This window comes from Camponotus floridanus, unplaced genomic scaffold (genome assembly GCF_003227725.1).
Source record: "Camponotus floridanus strain SB8 unplaced genomic scaffold, Cflo_v7.5 scaffold46, whole genome shotgun sequence".
NCBI lineage: Eukaryota > Metazoa > Arthropoda > Insecta > Hymenoptera > Formicidae > Camponotus > Camponotus floridanus.
Genome location: NW_020229614.1, coordinates 331,317 through 354,583, shown reverse-complemented (window position 1 = coordinate 354,583; position 23,267 = coordinate 331,317). Strand labels below are relative to the sequence as shown.

The 23,267-nt window shown below is 35.3% G+C and overlaps 3 protein-coding genes across 3 annotated transcripts; 2 read left to right on the top strand and 1 right to left on the bottom strand.

Moving 5' to 3' along the window:
* The first annotated feature begins 490 nt into the window (after positions 1-490).
* Positions 491-1,058, top strand: LOC112639085 (A disintegrin and metalloproteinase with thrombospondin motifs 4-like). Its single transcript, XM_025411960.1, has 3 exons — positions 491-541; positions 697-821; positions 908-1,058. Exons 1-3 carry the CDS (start codon positions 491-493, stop codon positions 1,056-1,058), a joined length of 327 nt encoding a protein of 108 aa, XP_025267745.1.
* A 601-nt stretch (positions 1,059-1,659) lies between these two features.
* LOC105258423 (A disintegrin and metalloproteinase with thrombospondin motifs 6) lies at positions 1,660-10,332 on the top strand. Its single transcript, XM_025411964.1, has 10 exons — positions 1,660-1,811; positions 2,278-2,422; positions 2,764-2,856; positions 5,486-5,695; positions 5,982-6,096; positions 6,161-6,421; positions 7,143-7,263; positions 7,460-7,574; positions 7,989-8,239; positions 8,666-10,332. Exons 1-10 carry the CDS (start codon positions 1,660-1,662, stop codon positions 9,423-9,425), a joined length of 2,223 nt encoding a protein of 740 aa, XP_025267749.1. The 3' UTR covers positions 9,426-10,332.
* Positions 10,333-10,516: 184 nt separating this feature from the next.
* On the bottom strand, positions 10,517-23,052 carry LOC105257771 (A disintegrin and metalloproteinase with thrombospondin motifs 7). Its single transcript, XM_025411965.1, has 18 exons — positions 22,853-23,052; positions 22,242-22,617; positions 19,747-19,912; positions 19,181-19,485; positions 18,731-18,855; positions 18,516-18,662; positions 17,983-18,129; positions 17,374-17,521; positions 16,774-16,869; positions 15,987-16,196; positions 15,211-15,447; positions 14,269-14,392; positions 14,056-14,182; positions 13,695-13,815; positions 13,168-13,311; positions 12,958-13,076; positions 11,351-11,520; positions 10,517-11,242 (listed from the first exon to the last, which is right to left on the bottom strand). Exons 1-18 carry the CDS (start codon positions 22,951-22,953, stop codon positions 10,644-10,646), a joined length of 3,462 nt encoding a protein of 1,153 aa, XP_025267750.1. The 5' UTR covers positions 22,954-23,052; the 3' UTR covers positions 10,517-10,643.
* Positions 23,053-23,267: the final 215 nt, after the last annotated feature.

Genomic DNA, 23,267 nt, shown 5'->3' with positions numbered 1-23,267 from the left:
ATTTTTGAACAATTCATGATTCCATTATTTTAATCTTCAGGTTGGATATATCAGAACGAAACATGCGTGGTACATGATCGAGCCAGTTGCAGGACATGATTTTACTAAAGAAATAGAACAACCGCATATTGTGTATAAAAGGAGTCCAGATGACTTTCAGACTGCTACTATGCAGGATCTCTGCAACGTTATTAGCAATACATCCAGGATCATTGCTAAACGTGCTTTAAATTTGCAGAAAAAGCCGCTCACAAAATCGAACGAGACCAAGTCATACACGCTAGAATTGCTGATCGTATTGGACAAATCTTTATTAGATTATTATAGAAAAATGTCGTTTGATGTCGAAAATTATATACTGACGCTCTTCAACATGGCGAGTTTAAAAAACTTTCAAAATTTTTTAAAAGTTGATTTACAACAAAGATTTTAAGAAATTTTATTTTCTCAGGCTGCAGGATTATTTCATGACGTTAGTTTAGGTGTACACATGCAATTGACTATAGTAAGAATTATAAGATTAGAAGTGGAAGAAAATGAGGTAAAGTAATCAACGGAAATTTTTTTCTATCCCCAATGAAATTTTCTTTGTTATATAATTTCTTTTTATATGCTTATATAAATAAAAAATATTTAGAGTTTCATAATTTGATTTTTGTGATTAACGAATTTAATATTTTGTTAAATATGTTACAGATGAATTTATCGGTGAATCAAGACGCGGACGCGACGTTGAAGCATTTCCAAGAGTGGCAATACACCATGAATCCTGGCGACGATTCTCACCCAAATCACCACGATTGTGCGATTCTCATTAGCAAGTATGCGCAGCACAGACAATCCTGTCAGAAATTCAATCTAATTTCAAGATTTACTGATATTCATCCTTCTGACGATGACTTGCCAGGTTAGATATCTGTCTCTCGAAGAACCTCTGCGGTTTCACCGGAACATCCACGATTGCTGGTACGTGTGAGCCTTTGAGAGGCGCGGCCGTTGTCAGAGATGCTGGTCTGCTAACCGGTTATCATATAGCTCATCAGATCGGCCACACGTAAGCGTGTAATTAATTTCATCCGCTCCGACCTCATTAGATGCGGTGGGGAAAAGTTCAAGTAATTACACTACATCGTAAAAACATTGTAAAAGCATTTCTGCAATATATGTACTATTTTCATTCTCGTATGAAATATTATATTAAACAATCATATTAATTTTATAATGTTAACCTGATATATTATACGCGCGATATAATGTACGCGTGTGTATGTAACATTAGCGCGGCAGTTTCCGTTTTCATTATAACGGATGTTTCATATACCTTCATTTCGACCGAGGGAATATTCTAAAGCGGATATCGTTCTGATAGTCGTTCCCCTCCGGTTAGTTACGCCATTGACTGCTCCCTTTTTGCAGCCGGTCATGAGAAAAAAAATTCGAAATAAATTCCTAAAGACCATTTCTTTGCCCGAGAGTGGAAATAATGGTATGCCGTGGCGTCGTCGTAAATAAGTCACGGTCGAGGTCGTTGTTTAATGTATGAAGCGGCTCCTTGTCGTCGTGTACCCCAGAATGCCTTTTAAGAGCGAGTCCGCGCGTGCCCCAATAAATATTCTACTCCGAAAAGCCGATTTTCTTTTTCTCATTACCAGCCTGGGTATGTCCCACGATGTGCAGCGGGAGAACGGTTGCCCCGGTATAGTTTATCACAGCAACGGATATGTGGAGACCACCGTTATGCATCCCGGCGACATGTACATCACGAAAAAATGGTCCGAGTGCTCTCGGCACTACCTGCGCTCGTACATCGAGTAAGCTTAATGCTTGTTGCTTTTTCGCTGGCGGCTTTATTAAAGTTCATCGACAACAAAGCTGCTTTCCTCATCTCCTCCGCGTGTATTATGTAGGAATGAAAAAGTATAAAATGTCACATCTATGACTATAAATTTCAAATTAAATTAACAGAGCCTCAGTTATTGTCTTCCTAAAGTAGAGCTTGGTAACACGATGATGATATGAAAAGATGAAAAAACGTAAATTGAGAAAATTATACATACATATATTTCATAGAAATTATTCTTTAATCTTCAGACTTAATTACCAAGTCTACTTTTAAAACATTAAAATGTTTTAAAAAGGGAATTAATAAATGGAATTTTGATTCTTTAAGGAAATAAAGACTGAAATCGCTTTAGCAGATGAGGAATTGTCAACTTGACATTGATGTATAACGTACGAATTCAAATGATAAGCATTTAGAATAGTCATTGATTTCAGGCAAGGTTTGGCATTCTGCTTAGAAGATGAGCCGCAAGATCATCATTTTCCCGCCGCGGAAATGTTGCCAGGTGTAATGTATAATGGTGACGATCAATGCCGTTTACAATATCGATCAGACGCTCGACAATGTGATATGGGAATCGTAAGTCAAGTAGACGAAGAACGTAACCTCGTTAAAAAGTAACATCACGTCTCACTGTTGAGGATAAAAATGTTAAGCGTAATTAAATCGTTAATGAATTCGATAACGCTTATGTTATCGTATCAATGATTTGCGGATGCACGTCGCCCGTAAAGAGGCACCATCTGCTGTTCGCATCTACAAGTCTTTGCCTTTGCGGCCTACCTTATCCGTTTAGGAAAATATGCGCGCCGATTGCACACGGCGTTAGATAAGAGACCGGAGGAATCGCGATATCGCGCCGAGATATCGCGATCGGCACGCATTTAATTAAAGCGAAACGATCTCGTTCTCGTTTTCAGACTTGCGAAACCCTCAGGTGCGCTATTCCGGGTAGAGGTTGCGTGTCTAGCAGGAAACCACCTGCGGAGGGCACCTTGTGCGGTGAGAAAAGGGTAAAAATTATCACTTACGAATAAAAAGAGGATATAAAGTAAGGCACAAATAACACTCCGGTATCGCGAGAATTGTGATAAAACGAAAAAGTAATAATTCATCAGGCTTATAAGGGCCTATTTCATGATAAAAATTGCCTTTTCAATTTTTTCTTTCTTTTCTTTACTTAAATCCTATTTATTAATTTAATTCTTTTATCAATACATAGTTTTTTCAATAGATTGCTTGTCAGAGGATTCATTTTAGAATATGATTAATGAACAAGTTCTTGTGTTTACTTCCAAGAGATTTAAAAGCATATCAAAGCACAGATTCAGAAAAAGAAGAATTATATATTAATAAGTTCAGATTCCTCGAAAATTTTATACCGAAAAATTATAATCGAAAAAGTTTATATCTCATGAAAAATATAAAATGAGAATAAACAAACTAAAAAAAGTCTATCTGAATCTATTATCGATCATAAATAATTAAATTGTGCAGCCTTTTAGAATTAAAACTAGTCTTAGTCTTTAGTTAAGTTTTATTTGCCCTTAAAACAATACAAAGGCAATGTTGAAAGTTACAAATTTTCACTAACAATAAGATATTCGCTTAAAATACATTCAAAGTGTATTAAGTTATAAGATTGCGTATAAATGCGTACTGTAAACTTTTTCATTATAATGTTTTGCAAAAAATAAGTAAACTTTATGCAGCTGTGTTCTGCATGTAGTTTTCCTGTGTAATGAATAGAAAAATATTATATAACATTAATATACATCTCGAAAAATTTGTTTGAAACTCTAAATGGCAATTAAATGGCAGAATATAGATATAATTAGTGCGTAAATTATTTATATAAAAATCGACAACACATTTGTTGAAAGAATATACGAAACAAAATATACGTGGAGAACTTGGCATTTTATTTTTCATAAAAATTTACGCATCGCCAACTAAAACTCGTTTTAAGTCACGTCACGGATATTTCGGAAATCAAAACAAGGCAAGTCGAGTGAAATATTTTTTGCGACTGGCTAAAGATTTTGCGCGACTACGTGATACCATAAAAGGGATTTTATCGAAGCCGCCGCGAATAAAATATAGATGCGCGTGAAATCATGATGATGAGGCGATAAACGGTGTCCAAATAACAGACATCAACAAGATATTAAATTGGATGACAATATTAATAGTCGGGCGTGTCGAAGCGTCAAACCTTGCAGACAGGAGTCATTAGCGCCGGTCGACTGTCGTTTCGAGATGTCGGTGAGGTCGAGCATTACTATTGAGAAATAAAGCTTGTCATAAATTTGGTCTGCGAGTAATCTCTAATTACTTCGCGTAAACCTTTCGAATAAAATCAAATGATCGACACGCACGCATCGTAAATCGACTCAGCACGCAAAACAAGCGATATAACTCTTATTTCCATTACAGATCTTACAATTATGCAAAATAAATAGATTAATCGCGCAAAGATATTTAATTTCGGAAATGAATATTTTAAATAAATATATAAATTTAAACATATGGTAAACATATCGATTAAATAAACTATTAATTTAAATGATAAAATATGTTTGACGAGACAAGACATACATGTAACTCTTTAAAGTATAATCTAGAAAAAAAGATACTTGATATTTTATTTAAAAGAGACACTTGATATATTTCATTTAAATGATTCTACGTAAAAAACAAATTTCCATCCGATGAAATTTAGTGAAAATTGGACGAAGCGTAGGAGATTGCAAAGTTTAAAAAAATTGAAATCGAAGTGATAACATTGGCTACAAAAATAAATTGATCTACCTACATACGTAAAATTTCAGTTTGTTTGTACGTCTCTTTCACAACAGCCGATGCAATCATCGTGGAATGAAATAGACAAATAGATGCACAAATGTAGTTCGTGAAGCGAAGAACAATTATCTTGTCGTCGGTCAACGGTAGATTCGATGCGTTAGCATGTTATCGTGATATCAAGCTCATACTTTAATGCGAACGTTTTAAAGGGAAAAGCGAGGTAGTTAAATTCAAGTAGTTATTTCAATGAAACGAGAAATTATTCTCGAGAATTCGTGTAGAGCAATAAAAGAGAGAGAAAGAGAAAGAAAAAAATTAAAATACGTTGCATGAAGAATATGAATTTCAGCATTTCCCTAAACATATACATATTAACATATAAACGTTGAATTATTTACATTCGCATATCAATATTACCATTTCAAGCAGGCAGAATTGCGTATATTATTTACAAATTGTCATTATTCACATCGAATAATTCAGTAACTCAAGAACCAAAAATACGTACAATAATTATTATTTTTAAATTGCAAAATTGTTATATTACGATACGGAAACATGAAAATATTTATTATACCCGATAGATTTAAACAATTTTAAGTATACTTAAAACATGCAAAAATTGTAAAAGGACTCAATTATTACTCGGAGAATAATATTAGTGATTCTAATGGAACGAGACGGAGGTCTCGAAGAATATCTCTCGCACGGCATAATAAATTTTCACGTCGTGCTTTTAAAAGACGTACATTATTTAGTTCGTGCATAATACACTCCTCCGTGCCCGTTCTCCATGACGTAAGTTACTTCTAGTGCCGCGGCTAATGACTGTTATAGTGGTGTTACCGAATGAAATGTCTGATGGTGGGAGAACGGCCTGAAGTAAGAGACGGCGGTTGGGGTGCCTGGTCCTCCTGGAGCAAGTGTTCTCGTACCTGCGGCTCCGGTGTGGCATACGCCGTAAGAAAATGCAACCACCCGTCCCCATCCAAAGGCGGCTCTTATTGCGTCGGCGACAGGAAACGTCACAAAATCTGCGCCACGAACGTTAGTCTCGAGAGTGCGCGCAAATAGCTTTTCAGCAAACATATAAATTATTCCGTCGTATGTGATAATCATATCTTTCACGTGATTTTCACTGAAATGAAAAATGTTAGCCTTAATAAAGAACTTGAAAGCGTGATGAATGATAATGTTCACGTTAAAATAAAGAAAAGTATCGCACTATTATTCTTTAATAAAAAAAGCTGAATAAAAAGCTTCAAATAAAGCTGTCAAAAAGAGAGCATTTTTAATGCTTAAAGCGATATTAATATTGAATAATTCTTTGTAGCCCTGTGAAATCGGCGCGCCATCGTTTCGTGACGTGCAATGCGCCGAATTCAACGATTGGATATTTCCGGAGGATGGGAAAGTTCATCAATGGATAGCATATAATCTACCAGAAAGTAAGATCATAAGTAATTTTTTTTCAACTTTCTGTCAACTTTACAAATTATCTTTTATATTTAGACTTGAAGATGTCTGAAAATCCGTGTGCTCTTTATTGCATGAGCGAAATCAACTTGGTGACCTCGCTGAGACCGAAAGTTATAGACGGTACCACGTGCTACAGAGGCATTCGAGACATTTGTATTGGGGGTGTGTGCAGGGAGATACCCTGTGATCTACATATGGAATCAACCGCCGTCGAAGACGTTTGCGGAGTTTGTCGAGGCGACAGCACATCGTGCACGTTAAAGCAAGGAACGTTATCGTTTATGGCTCAATCACGTAAGACAAGTCGTAATACTAGAACTGATAATATTACTATATGTTTTGTCAGAATAAATAATACTCAATTATACAAGCATAAAATATGCGTTACTAAACAACAAATATACACGAAGATTTGATTTCGTTTAGTTTTACATATTAAAATTTTTCTCTCTGCAAGAAGCTTCTTTAAAAAAGTTTCGCCTTTCGAATCTCAAAGAGATTTTTTTTCTGAATTATTGAAACATTTGTATAATATTTAAAAAATTTCAATGATGTTGAATTTTATATCAATACTTTTCAACGGAGATTTCCGCGCGAATATTTTTCCTCTATTGCATTTTTTAAAAATAATTTTTTTAATAATTTTCTTAGTAACTTTCTTTCCCTTTTTCTCTCTCCTTTCGTGCTCGCCCGTTTTCTTTTTTTATTTCATTTGGAATTTCGCGACTTGACAAAAATACCGATAAACTTCACGTCATCGGCACAGCACGGCAAATAGAGAAGTACGGGGAATGGAAACTCTTTCGTGAATTAAAATTCCCAGAGAAGCATAAGGCGCGCGTTCAGTCTTCTCTCCCAGAGGAATTCTGAGCGGCGCTTTGAGTACCGCGACAGCCAAATAAATCTTTCCGTACTGCATGGCAAAGCGACACTGCACCGAAATTGGAATCTTGACGAATAATACTGCGAAGTAGCTTTTCGCAATAATCTCTCGAGTGCGAACTTTCGCGTTAAGGACTCAAGAAGATAACGGACATACCAACCGGCGCTAGAAATATCCGCGTCGAGGAGGCGGAACCGACAAAGTCTAAGATCCTGGTGCGCACTAAAAGCACGAAAACCGTGTTAATTGACGGGTAACTAATTTTTTTTCTACATTTTACTAATATTTATTTCTGTAATATTTTGAGAAAAATGATGCTAGTTATCTTCATATAAGATTTCAAACGTTTCGAACATGTAGTTTGATGTTATTTTTCAATTTGTTTTCCGATCACAAGAATAACTACTCAATTAATTTATTCAATTAACGCCACGACGTAATTATTTCAGTAATCGCCTAGGAATGTTCGATGTACCAGGCTCTAAGGCGTGGCTAGGAATGATAAGACCAAGGCAAGAAGCTTTAAACATACCAGGACCCGTCACCGAGGACTTGGTTATATTGGTATACATAATGAATGTATTCCGTTAATTAGTCATTTTTCTCAGCAAATTGATAACATATCTCAGACAGAGTGTTTGAACATGAATATAACCTATCAGCAAGAACGAGCAAAGAGAAATGCAGCTTCTAAGAACATTTATAATCATTATATAGCTATAGCAATCAACTGTTAATTTTCTTTATGCGAATTTCGATTCTTTTCTAATATAATTTTTTTACTTATTTTTTCTCAATGCAACAAATAATAAAATTTACAATATTTTAAGAAATGACTAAGGATAAATTTTATTTCCGAAAACGTGATGTATTTCTCTTCAAGGAGTAACAACTAAATTATTTTAAAAACTACATTAAAAAGAAATATAGTTTTTATCCTTTTCAATATCTTCTTAACAGCCATTAAATATTTGACAGGTTTTTCCAAAGGAGAATGTCACGTTGAAATACTCCTTAGGTTTGAAACAACAAACTCCTCGCAAAGCCGAGTTCTCTTGGGATTTCATCGACTGGGAAAAATGTTCGGCAGGTTGCGGCCCGGGGGAGCAGGTATCAAAACCCCGTTGCGTAGAAAAAATCGGTGGACTAGTAGATAATAAATTTTGCAGAAACATCACTAAACCAGATGCAAAAGTTAGATCATGCAACCAAGCTCCCTGCATACCGCGGTGAGTCTATATCTTTACGACTTTCTTCACGTTTAAAATAATTAATAAACATATATATTTAATTAATTAACATATATATTTAATTATCATATATTTATTATATATTTATTAATAATTATCATATATTTAATTATTTAAAAAACATTATCTACAATTCTTTTAACTTCTTCATACGTAGTAAAGAAGCGAAATGTCAGTTACGTGTCGAAAGAGTTACACGTATGCTTCTTATGTAGATAGTAATAACGTTTACATACATGCATCGCCCTTATATCATCATCATATTTCATTGATCATATCATGTCCACACGTTGGACAGAATAGTCACTTTAATCTAGAGAAACTAACGAATGGACATGACACTATGCGATAATTGCTCCGCCGTCTCGGACTAATTAAGATCTTGCTCTTATCGTCACGATCCAGGTGGATCATTGGCGACTGGCAAGGTTGCACGCCATGCACGCCAGGCTGCGAGAGAAGGCGCGCTGTCAAATGTATGCGACCCGTCGGCCGTGGCGAGCAGGATGCCGACGTGATCGAGGACAGCTATTGCCAAGGACCAAAGCCGAGGGAGTCGGAATCTTGCGAAGCCAGCCGACGAAGACGAGAAGACAGAAGTGCCGCCAACGGCAAATATGAGCTCTCTTCCGCTCGCTCGAGCACGCTAACGCGACAAAACGGCTTCATTAAAGCCGCTCGAGAACCTGCTAAGACACCTTTAAGCGGCGTCATAGAAGACCGACATTTGAATGATTTGTCTGTGTCGATAAGACGGACTGGGAAGCCGACCAATCTCTCTTGTTTGATCGGCACCGGATATGTTAATGCACTTGCGAGTAAGACGACGAATTTAATTCCACTAGACCATTCGACTCGAAATTCGACTAAGACGTATCAAGATCGCTCTCAAATTGATAAAAGATCAAAGAATATATTGAACCGTAAGAAGGAACAAATTAATGTAAGTAAGATCAAGAAGAACGAGGTAGTGATCGATAAAGAGGACATACAGAACCTGACGCTCACTATTATTTTGGAACGCGATGAGAAGAATGTTATCACGAATTTTCCAAAGAATTTTAAACCTTATCCGCCGGAAAATAGCACGGAGTTTACTTTGGTTGGTATGGATGCCCTCAGATACATACAAGGAATTCAGGAAGAAGCTCATGCGTTTTTCTGAATCTCTATCTTTTGCGTAAAGGACATATGCGATAAACTGAATCAATGATCGAAGAAAAAAATTCGTATTTTCCGAAGTAAAAGAGAGAAGAATATATTTATTGCGAGACGTTCATGTGTGAATGTCATTTACTCTTCGCTTCTTCAAAATGGCGTCTTCGGTAAAAGCAGACAGAAAACGTGCGTTTAGCAAAGATGAATTTGTGTCGATTCAAACGATGGTTATGTGATCCATCAAAGAGACTTTTACGAGTCATTGAATAAAATCACGGCATCAGCGTGTTGCTTTTCAGAGCGAGACATGCGCACGCGGAGATTGCCGATACTCGAAGCGATAAAAACAATCGTTACGTTATACGACCGAATTATGCTTATGGCGTGTGCTTTTATATAGGCCTATCGGATTTTAACGATCACAATCTCAGCCTACGCTGAATGACGATTGTAAAGAGTCGCAAGATGAATCGTTCGATTAAATCGGCGACGTTGTTTAAGTCCGGCTAACACGACCATAATTGACGGTAAAGCGGCAATAGAACTGCTAGAATCTAAAGATAATCTCTCAATATGCGGCGATATACGCGACGAAGATGACGGGCGATATAAATTATATACCTGAACGACGCCAGGAGGAAACCTTCCCGCGACCCACTAACCAGTCTCGCCATTGAGCATTGATCTTTCAGATTCATCGTTTATGTTATTTATGACGGAAACGATACTTCGTAATGCTTCGAGATTGCAAACATTCTTCCCTCTTAATAGCCCGTATTCTGGTGATATCATGAGAAAATGTCTGGTGTACGACATTTTCTTGTACTAATAAAGATTAAGTGGCGAAAAAAACGCGCAAATCATTTATTTTTTTGTACTTGTTCCACACACATCTCGTAATATAAATATCTGTCTGTCCGTCTGATCGATTATCTGATCATATATCGTTTATTGTTAATAATATCTTGTGTTCGTCACGCTTTTCATATTATATTTTTTTATTTGATTTGACGGCCTTCGTACAATCATGCTAATCAATCATATTGCGATGACGTGAATCAGCAAAGAGTAAGTTTTGTAATAAAGTATACTCGGATGTTCAAAGTCCTAATGTAATCTGCTTAATACATACGTATTTATATATTTCTGAAACTTATACATATATGATAATTATATACGAAAGTAACACGAGTTTAGTACGTGAATGTTTCATTTTTTATTCTATTTAACGTTTCTTTTCCAACGCGGTATCTACTGATTGATTAAGATCTTCAGTCTTTGTAGTAGAAGTGGTACGAGGATTTATTGTCAGATTATGATGAACTAACTGTTCGATAAGTTTGACCGCCTGTGAACCTTTGTAAACCTTCTGCTGACTCGTGTCAATACCAACGCCGACGAGATCGCCGGCTTCCTGGAACGCCTTGTCAGACAGATTAGACTGAAGGGACTCGTCCATGTAAGGCGCCTGTAGCAATATAACCTTCTCGATAGGTATCGAATCAACGATGATGGATCCTGGCTTCGGCGTGGTGAATTTCTCCTCCGTCTCGCAGGTGCGCTTACGCTTGTCCTCGTTCGTCATCGCCCAGTCGTAAAGAAGCTGTCGAAAGTTCCGAGCGGCGCCCGTCTCTTCGAGCTTGTCATCATCATGCAACTTGTCACTCTTTTCCAAGTAATGGGCCAGACCGACATCGACGAATCTGTCAATCATTCTACGTTGATCATCCGGTGACAAGTTTACTTTTTCCTCCATATTTATGAGCTCATGTTCATCAGATTGTCGAGTTTTCTTGGGACACATCGTTCTGCAGGGTCTTGTACCTGGTGTATATTTTCAAAACCCAATCTCCGGAAATTTTGAATTTCTATCGCGAATCATATCTATACGTTTCAAATATATCTCGAACGTGAAAAATCACATTTGTATACCTATGCACTCTTCTTTCTGCCTCGGCACGCGACCTTTGCACGCGTCTAAATTTGCCTGCACATCGTCCTCTCCAGGTCGAGCACCAGGTCTTACACATTGAACCTTGCGACGTCTCATACCCTTCTTCCCATCACAGGCGTTACATTTACTCCATTGACTCACTCGCCATCTATATAATCGATCAGCGATAAATAAGAATTTATTTGCTTTATATCAGATTTGTCAAGCGAATAATAATGTGTGCAAATCGCTAAATTGATTGTTTATGCGATACTGAGTTAACATTTTATTTATTGGCACACACATGCGGGCATAGATGTGCGATACTACATCATCGCATTAAAAAAAAAGAATTAAAGCGAGGCTTAAAACGAAAGTCAATGATATCGAGTAATTTTTATTGCAATGTACTCGCTATTTGAGACGTTGAGCAAAGAAAATATTATATACACACATACATACGTATTATTTTTATATATGTATTACTTTTTTTAATATAATTTCAAACATAAAGTCTCTCTTTGCTTTAGGTATAACTTGAATCTATTTATATTTTACAGATCACTATATTAATCAACTGTTGCGCATCATATTGGTGAGTATTGAATCAATTTATATATACAGGATGTTTCGTGAGGAAATCGATAAACTTTAGAATGTATTCTACAGTTCATTCTAAGCGAAAGAATTCATATACACTATAGTTCATATAAATTATTAATTCGATTAAAAGATTAAAATATAAAGAATTTAATTTTTGTTAGTAACGCTGATCCTCTGTCAAGGTCTGTGTATAATCCCTGTGCATAATCTCCTGACTTATCATCTCTAGATTTCCTTTTGTGGAATTATTTGAACACTCATGTAAACAATGACGGTAAACCAGAGATTCGTCAACAGTTAGTTAACAGAGTAACAGATGAGACCACAGATAGTATTAAGCTTAACCAAATTAATTAATGACAATTTATGGTACAACAGTAGCATGTTTTAAAACAAAAAGTGGACATTTTAATTAATATGATTAAGAAAATATAATTTATATAATACAAATATAAATGTCTAATATTTTTTATCTGTTATAATATTTATAAAATTGTCTATATCAAATTATTAATGAGTCTTCGATGTCCTCATAGATATATACGAGACTTCAAACAACCTCACAAAAAAATGTTTAGAAATGATAAGTCAGAAAAAAAGAACAGACAGGGGATTAGCATTACTGACAAAAATAAAATTCTTTATATCTCGATAACTGAACCGAATCTACTATATTAATTTTTTTGTTTGGAATGAACTTTAGAATTCTGGAAATTTGTCAGTCTTTGAATAAACTTTAGAATTTTGGAAATTTGTCAATTTCTCGCTGAACATTCTGTATATACTTATATGTATGTATCCTATATGTAAAATTTAAAAAAATTTATTTTCTTATATAAATATATTTGAAGTATATTTTATTATCTTATTAACTTAAATGCTGCTTCGCTTAGCGAATTATTTTGTCAAGTTAAATGTCGAATTGTTTTATCAAGTTAAATGATAAAGTGCAGTTTGATCGATACTTTGACGTTAAATTTAATGTCTGGAACTTGTGACTTACTTTGCGGGACAAGGAGTTTGATTGCAAATGCGACTTTTTGCTTCCGGACGCAGTATACCATCACAGAAGTTGGGCGTTACTCGTCCGCCTTGCTCTTCGATGCAGGATGGTTCAGATATCTATGCAAATCAATAACATATACGTCACATAAAAGCAGTCGCATTTGCGGCCGCATCAAGCGCGTGCATTTAATGTTGTCACATTAATTACCATCGTACCACCGTCGCATTTAGCACTGCATTCTGACCACTCGACGAAATCCCACATATATTTAGGTTTGTACGACACATTCATCGATCTCACATAATATTTATAATCTATACCGGGATTGTCTTGAGGATTGAAGAACGCATACTAAAAGATTTGCAGCCATTGGATAAATAAAAATGTATAAACATTTACTATTTTTTAACAATTATGTGATATATATAATAAAAATTGTTATTAAATAATTATTGTGATCACGAAAATATATTTTCTGATCTATATATTATTTGAACAATAACTATATGTTTCATCATTTCACGTATCGAGAAAGAAAAAAAATAAAATAAGATATTTATAAAATTTTTGGCAGTCGATAAATATTTTGGGATATATAAATTTATAATAGAAACACGATATACTAACAGCATTAAATATATTAGTATTTGATTTTGACACGATTAGACATACAAAACCGATAATTATAACATATATGATATTGAGATATTTGTTAAAAAATAAACTTATCATACTTGTATCTCAATATCTTCGGATATTGGACCTTTCATTTCTACTACTTCTTTGTCCGGCTCCGGATGCGTGTAAATAATCATCGTTCCAGCACATTCGTAATCTCCGCTTTTAAACTCGCGGCTACATGAACGACGGCGTCATAAAAATATGTAATATATATAAAAAATATACATATATAAAATGCAGTAAACATACGTTTAGCATCATTGCAAAATGTATCTGTGTATCAATTTCCCAGACATTTATCTCTGTGTATATATATATGTGTATGTGTACTATAAACTCTATAAATTAAGAAGTGAATAGAAAAAAAGAAAAGAAGAAACAACTCTCTCGCACGAAAAGTTTGCAAAAGCTCACTTGTCTCCATTGATGCAATATGTTTTATCCTTTTCGAGTTTCACGGCCAGTATATTCACGCTAGGTTTTCTCTCGGAAACTTGTATACTGCGAGCTCCCTTCGGTATTGTTACGATCTTAGTATACGCTGCAAAGAGAGACATACGATGTATCGTAAAAAAGAAAGTGAAACAATTTCGAACGGAAAGTGTCCCGCGCAATCTAAAAATTTACCGCTTTGTGACACTGTTTCAATGAATTCGCCCTCGACCTGACTGCACGTCGTTCCATCACCTTTACATACACCGCATTTATCCTCAATCGCGTCCGAGTCTATCATCCAATCGCATCCGACTTTCTGCAATGCGAAAAATTTATTACAAATATTTAACACGCCAAGAAAATGTCATATCATGCTGTTTGATAAGAATTAAAATAATCTATTCTCTCTAAAGAGATATTTATAAAAAATATTATTTTATATAAAAAATAATATTTGATTTATACATTTTATTCGTAATATTATTTCTTTTTGATATCAAGGATTTGATTATTTGAGTCTACTGTGATATATTGTAGGTAGTTCTAGCGAATTTATATTGTTAATTAAAATGATAGATTACAGTAGCCATGAACAAAACAATTATAAGCGCATGTGTAATAAATATCAAGAGGTTTATCACTAAATTTAATTGCTGGAATGGAATGCTGGAACAACGCAAAGATTATCATAGAAGTATTTAACATGCTATTAGTTATCGTGAGTACATTGTTAGTTTGATTGATGCATACATATTTATGCTTTGTATTGCAAACATTCGGAAATAATTCCTGTTACGCAAGAATTTCAAATTTATGGGGATATTTTTATAAAATCGGAAGATTTAAAGACATAGAAAAAAATCATGAATATTTATGAAATTATTTTAAGAGCTTAAAAAACAGTTTTAATTCAAAATATTTATATATATATATATATATATATATATATATATAAATATAAAATATTTATATATTTATAAATATTTATATAAAATTGCAAAAAACATAGAAAAAAGAATTGAGAGACTTTGACATTTTTAGCTGAAGAATTGTATCGGATCAGCTCGACAATTTCAGCGCTTTCGCGCTGAAGATTTCTCGGCCGAATGACTCCGAAAAGTTACGATTTCACACCCTGCACGTTCCGGAGATGCACATATAATTGGTCCCAGCTTTGCAGGGTGTCGAATCGTTTGCCGTTGGCGAGATCTTCACGAATGTGTTCTTCTCATTGATGCAGTAGAGCGCGCAGGGTTCTAATTTCGCGTCCATGTACGGTTTCCATTGATGGAGCCCGTCCGTCAGTATCTCTTCGTTGTCGTGTTCCGAGCACTGCACCGCGCGGTACGGCGGTTTCGTCGGGTCGCAGGGCTGTGTAATTTAGTGCACAGAAACGTTACGGCGAATATGTGACGGAATTCCATGTGGAACAGCATACGGGAAAATTGCGACAGCACGAGGGAATCGTCGCGCGTGTACAAAAAGAATTAAAACATTTTGGCAAGCTTCGTTGCGGAGAAGCTCGCGGTAATGATAGTCTTTCTTTCCTTTTCTCTCTCTCTCTCTCTCTCTCTCTCTCTTTTTCTCTCAAACTGAATTTACGACAGCGCGTTGCATTGTTCGCGTCACCTTTCGTATATATCTCACTGTTAGGAAACATAAAAATCCCATACGCGCGTGACGACGCGATGCTGTCAGCCACCTCACCGCAATAATCAAAATAAAACAGAGACACAGAGACGTAGCATCGCGAGCGTAGCGTGGAATTTGTAATTCGATCAGTAAAATGTCGGGCAGGAATAATCACGCGGACAACGTAGATTATCGCGGTGAAGCGAAACGCCCGAGTATTGAAGCTCGCGTGCGGGATAATGGCTCACGAGGAGCAACGAAAGAGAGATGCAATTTACCGTGGTATTGCAAGTGAAAAGCCTCTTTCTCTCGCCGATGCAGTATCTACCGCCGTTGGCCGGTACCGGCCGGTCGCATTCCCTCTCGGAATATTTCAGGCCACCGCCGCAAGTTCTGCTGCAAGGACCCACGGGACCCCAATCGCCCCATCCGCCGTGAACCGCGGCCGGTCGAGTGCCCATGTCCACGCATTTCTTATGTATGCACCACTGGATTTCGTGGATCGCACGCGCGCGCGCCAACACACATGTAACACCAAACTCTTTATATTACCTTTGTCCCGCGGGTTAGAAGAATGCGCAATATGTCTCGCGGGCTACTCTCAGTCTCGCGCGAATACAATTTCCAGCGCGGTGGGTCGCGCGAAGTTTCCTGACACTTCAATTTATTTCCCCGACGCGATTAAATCTACGTCCGCCGCTTTCGCGAGCGCGCCGAAGGCGACGAAATCTACATCCGCGAGGAGCGACGCAGGCGCGAGAGAAAGGTGCGCCGTTTAATAAATCTCCCGCTGTAGGGAGAGGGACAGAGAAACGTCCTTTTATTTCGCTACGTTTCCGACGGCGTTCCGGGACGCGAATCGCGCCCTCGCAAATGGCTTTCGACGCGATCGCCATTTACGCTCGCGTTCGTTTAATAATTGATGTCACCTCGCAGCGAGACGTATTATTTATGTCGCCGGCAATATCTGCGGATGCATAAACAACGACGCTAAGCGACTGCTAAATAATCCGCGCTGGGAATATATTTCGCCGGGGAAACAGGTTCTACGTAAGCTGCGCGCACCTTGTTCTCACCGCATTTCGTACCATCAGCCTTTGGCGTCCCTAAGGAGTAGCAGCTCGTGTTGGTCAAGCACCACAAAGTCTCGCAGCCGCTCGTCTGAAATATATATATGGTAGCAAAGAGGTCTGGTTAATGAGATTAGTCTGGAAGGAGTAGAATGAGACGGAGCAGCCCGACCGCAATCTTTGATAGTATTATATTGTCGACAAACGTTACAATACCGGAATCTAACTAATGTTAATAGAGATAAATGCGTACAAACACAACATTGACTAATTTACTCTCAAACAATTAATCGACGTGATCAACTGCGAAAAGTAATTAAATTTAATTATTGTAGCATTTAATTAAATTAAATAAAAGTAATTAAATTATCCAAGTAAATGATAAATGACCAATGAAAGTCACTTTATTTCCGACAAGCAAGTGATAAATGAAACGCAAAATGTAAATAACTGATATGACGGCAAAATTATCAATTTTAATGAGAAGAAACTTGAATCTCGCTGAATAGTAATTTGCAAGAGTAATTTGCACTTGCGTTAATTGGATCAAAAATGCTAAAATACAAAAGTCGTGTAAAATCTATTAAAATTTTACATGAGATTGCGGGCACACTTTCGAACCAGGAAATAGCATGTTACATTGGAAGGTAGCGTCGTACATCGCACCCGGTAACATGTTCGGATATTTTAATTTTTCCGGAGGATTTCTTGGATTGTCGGTTAAACATTCGCCTAACCCGCTCCTTATTCATAGAAAATGTTATAAAATTATTATATTAGCAATTATATTTAAAATTAAGTAAGATTAAATATCGTATTAGTATACATATGTAATGACCGTTTTCATAATAATTAAATCTTAACATTTTTGATAAGCATCTTATCATTGATATTAATAAAGAACAGAGAATGGAATTTCATTTTTAAAAATTGAAATTATATATAATTTTACTTTAATTGGATAATAATGTTATAAGATAGTTAATAAAAACTAGGGAAATATGTGCAAAATTTGAAAGAAAGAAATAATATTTTAATTAATCAATATCACATATATTCATAATGAAAAAATATTTTTAGAAAATTATGTTAGGCAACATAATGATAGTGATACTATCATATATGATAATACGATAATTGCACAAAATTGTATATTATTGTATAATTAAAAATTTAATATTACTTATATACAAATTCGATTTACTCGAGAAAAGCTGTTATAAATTTCCTGCTGCAATTCGACCATCTAATGGTATATAAGAAAACAATAGGGGACATAATAAAGTAGCTATCATCTGTGTCCATTGATGGGCATCCACTAGTCTCGGGTTCATCATGGGAACAACCCATTCTATAAATTTAAATAAACTTTATAAATTTCTATAAACTCTAGACATTTTCAAGTTAAAATATAAAGACAAGTTTTCATGTTAAAATATAAAACGTTTAAACATTACACATACATAAATACACATTGCTAAGTAATTATATATATAATTATATATATACAATTACTTAAATATTAATTCTAATTTTTTCAAAATCAATTGAATTAAAATTATTCATATGCATACATGCACACACATACATTATATATATATATATATATATATATATATATATATACATATATATATATATTTTTTTTTCTCGGATTATATTACATAGTGGAACTAAATATCGCACATTATCTAATATACCCATAATTATGATTGAAATGTATGACAGATACAGTACACGTGACCAACTTCGTGAGCGACTACGACGCCAAGTAGAAGTCCACTGTCTTCATTGATACAAGCAGCTTTTGCTGAATCGCAGGCCGCAGCGACATGAGCGAGACCCATCAAATCGCAATTGGTTTCCTCCGAGCAAATGTCGTATCTGAGAATACACTCGAATTTGTAATGCTATGCATGTACGATGGTTAAATCGATGTCTAGAAAAATTACCTCGTAACCAATACTGCAATATCATAATGATTAGGATGCGTATCATCCTTCGGATTCATTTTTTCCGCCCATTTCGCGAAACTTTCCAATGTTTTCTCGGCATTTGGACTAATAAGCAAATCTATCTACGAGCACACAGCATCAAGTTTCGATAAATCGGATATCAATATCACACATGAACAAATATCTTTCCATTCGATTAAAAGGAATTACATGCACACAATTTTTTTACATTAAAGAAATTGGATAGATTACTAAATTTAATTTCGCGAATCAATATTAACTCAGGTTTTACAAATAAATAAAATGATAATATTTATATTTATATTTACATTATCGATAATATTTACTATGCTGCAATATTATATTTTTCTCTCTCTCTTTTTTTCTCTTTTCTTTTCTTATATTAAATACATCTTTTAATTATTATCTTATATTGTCGCACGTTACCTCCTCCTTCTCCTTCTCCAAATATATCATGCGTACTAAAACGACGTCTATTTGATTCCCAACGGAACTGTCATGATAAAAATCGGATACCATATTCATGATTGTCAAGAGATATTGTTCATAATCAGTGTTATTATGAAAATCAAGAAATCTCCGATCGGCGATTAATCCAATTTCTATATAACGATGTATGCTGTGCGTTCCTGCGGATATTGTGGTCTCGCGTTTCGCACCGAGAGAATTATTTTCCATTAGCTGCATCTGCCTTTTAGCCAACTGTTCCGCCCACGCCGACTCCCAGTTGTCTATTAAAGCGGGAATGAGCTTTCACAAACTACACGCTATTATTTGTCACTTGTTCGTAACTGTGCGAAATCCTCTCGCGTTACGGCTACATAATAAATGTCTATGCGACATGGTCTCGGAACTATATCATCTCAAGTTGAATAAAATATTAAAGTAATAAATGGGATATGCTTAACAAAATGTCTAGCTCCGTTCAAAAAAATTTTAAAGACAATAAAAGGTAAGAATAAGAATAGAAATGACATCTGTAGAAATACTACCGCTAGTTCCACAATGTCTTTTGGATACAGCATCGGTTTGTATTTTTCTCTCGTGTGGTGCATCCCGTTTGTAAGCTATGTGAATGTGCTGACCGTCCGCGTCAGGTTCTGCCTGATACACTGGCTCGATGAAGTACCGTCCATGATTAGTTTGCACGTAACCAGTCTGCGCGCGAGAGATATGTCAGAGGTACATTATTGATAATAATAGCGATAGAAAATAAAATATCAACATTATTTACAACACAACATATTAGTTGATAGATATAAAGTTGCTATATTGCAAGATTCTAAATGCTAAAGATATAAAGATTAGCATGTTCACTATTTATTAGCGTATAAAATTATATATAAGTATCTAATATATTGTAAAAGCTATTTCCTTCTCACCATACGTTGCACATTAAAATTTACAAGTAATTAAAATAATAGAAGGTTCTATATATACCAAATAAATTTTCGACATTTCGATGCAGATCAAAAGTTATATCAGATCATCAGTTATATCAGATTAGAATTTTAAATTTAACATATAAATATCTTCAATATGATATATATGCTACATTATAATATATCGAAGATGTCATATAGAAATGAATAATGCCGATGATGTGTCAAGAGGTATTATCGACATGATGAATATTATAGTGGAAAAAATCACATAAAATGCGACATTTCATCTGTTCTGTTTATATAATAAATATTTATAGAAAATTCTCTATTTAATAAATCTACGAATGAGAATGTTTACATCAATCGCGTGATTTCATGTAACCGGCGAAATTATAGATGACAATCGCGCTTTCGACATGCAACTTTGTGTTTAATGGCAACAATTAGACATTCGACCTGTTTTTATCTCATTTGCAGTTTATTTATACTCATTTACTTTATACTTTGAAAATAACAAGTCATGACGGATAACTACCTTTGTTAAGAATATTGTAATATGTTTATCGCTTTAAATATATGTTAAATTTGTAAATATTAAATTTACCTACAAATTATAAATAAATTTACTTAATAATTTTGATTCGATTTTTTTATGTGATTATGTGTGTTTTATTGATTTCGTAATTCATGAAAAATATACCTTATGATAAAGAATCAATAGTACGTGCTCATAGCTGTCACGTGAGTCTTACAAATTTGTTCGTTCTATTTTTACTACTATCCGGGAAAAGCTACGTCACGTAGTCAAACCAGCGATGCAATCTGGGTGAAGTGCAGCGCGCCACAACACAACACTGCATTTCTATTGCACCGATTGAGTGTCGGCGTACTATGCGGCGCACTTACAAGACTGACAGTCTTTTATTACACACTTAGAATCAAATATCATTGATATACATAATGCAATCATACATGGAAAAATTGTGTTACATTATAATCATTTATCGTACATATCGATCAATTTATATCTCTATTAATCTCAAACGAAACATACTCATAAAGTTTGAAAGAATTTGCAAAATTTTTACAATGATAAATACAGAAAAGTGTGCATCATATGCTTCAATTTTAAAATTTAAACTCGCCAAAATAATACCGCGTCCATCTCCATATAAACGTCTGACGATCTATATGTTTAAAGATATGGCGTGTTACCAAAATAGTTTCTAGTCGTCTATTGAGAGGTTTTGTTATAAATTGAAATTACATCACGAACTTTCGAACTCGCGAACTAAGACTTTCGCAGACATAATAAAATATTAGAAAATGTTGTAACTCTAAAAATTTCACAATTATACATATACGTTGAATTTTGACGGGATTTAGAAATTTTTCTGTACAACCCTTCTGCAATATCTATTCGACTACAATCGAATTCTCCTCTCGCTTCGTTAACATTAATCTCCCGAAGGAATCCGTGGAATGCATTATGTGTACATGCTTGCAGTCACTTCGAAATTCTGTTCTATCTCCAGTAGCACTCATCAAAATTAATCATAATCCGTGCAGACCATGCGCATAAAGATTAAAACCCGATTCATAACATTATCAAATATCACATCAACATTTCTTACTTTGATTTAACTTTTCCCATAAAAACCAAATGATCAATCTTAATCAATAAATCAATATTAATTATTTTATATATTTAAAGTATATAAATGATTATTCAATATATATATATATGCTTAATCATTAATGATACTATAAATGATTAAAAAATATGCACTGCATTATTTACATTTACATGATGGTACAAAAATGTGTTAATTGCTATATATATATATATATATATATATATATATATATATATATATATATATATATAATGAATACCTACAGAAACCAATTAATTAAAGCGCAGCTGTAAATCCTCGAATAAATCAAAGTTCCCTTTATGGAAGGACGTCTGTACTACGTATTCTACCATGTCAACGCGACGAAGCACGAACGTGCTCGAAATTCTTCTCTCGGTTCGTTAACACCGGGATTCTCGAAGGGGAGTTACACGCGAAGCGCGTATATACTATATGTATACTAACCACGCCGTCGCACAGAGACAGGGCCGCCCTGGAATTGTCGTGGCCTCGAATAGTGCCGCGATAGTGACACTGCCGATCAGACGCCCTCCTGAATCTCAAGCCTTCATCGAGATTAGTGCCGATTCCGGCTCCCCGTGTCTCCACCACCATGTCGGGCGAGATGAATTCATGGTACGGGCTGAGTTCCACATGATGATCGATCCCGTTAAAGGGTAGCACCAGGTGCAATTTATCGATCATCCCGAGGGATCGCTTGTCCCGCCCGCTGATCTCTCGGCGGTTATAGAAATTCGGCAGGGAATACGTGCTGAAGCTACCATCGTCAGATACTCGTCTTGGTATCAGAAGCTCTGGTCCGTGAATGTCTCGAGTATATCTTAATAATTCATTCGGAAAAAATATAGTCACGGACAACGATAAGGATATCGCGAATAGCATATATTTATGAAATGTTCAATTCTCTACAATTACATATAAATATTTCTTCCTATTTTAAAAAATTGTTAAAAATTTATTTTTCGTCATAATTGTCATTTTAGATCCGATAGTATCAGTCTCAGATTTTATTGGCGGCGAAATTGTTGGCAATTGCGAAATGTCAATACACTTACCTACCATGATACACATTTCCAGGCGCGTTGGCGTATTTTTCGAGTATACCGCCATCGGCAATCACGGTGAAAAGCGTTAGAAATGCCAAGAGTATGATCATTATGACTGGCTTGCACTAAATCAACCTCAATACGTGCCTGAAGTTGCCGGATATTGTGAACAGCGTAAGAACGAAATTATTTCGAATATAAACATATATCCAATTAAACTGCATATATAAGTATAATATACCGGAACTGAAAACAATTTATTTACGTATTGATTTAACTGGCGGCATCAATAACATAAAAACAACTGTAATATATAATGCAACTGTAAATATATATATTGTAAATAAAATATTCACAATATTCTGATAGAATATTGTTTCGTAATTTATTATTATAATAAGGCAATTTGAGACAATAAGAAAGA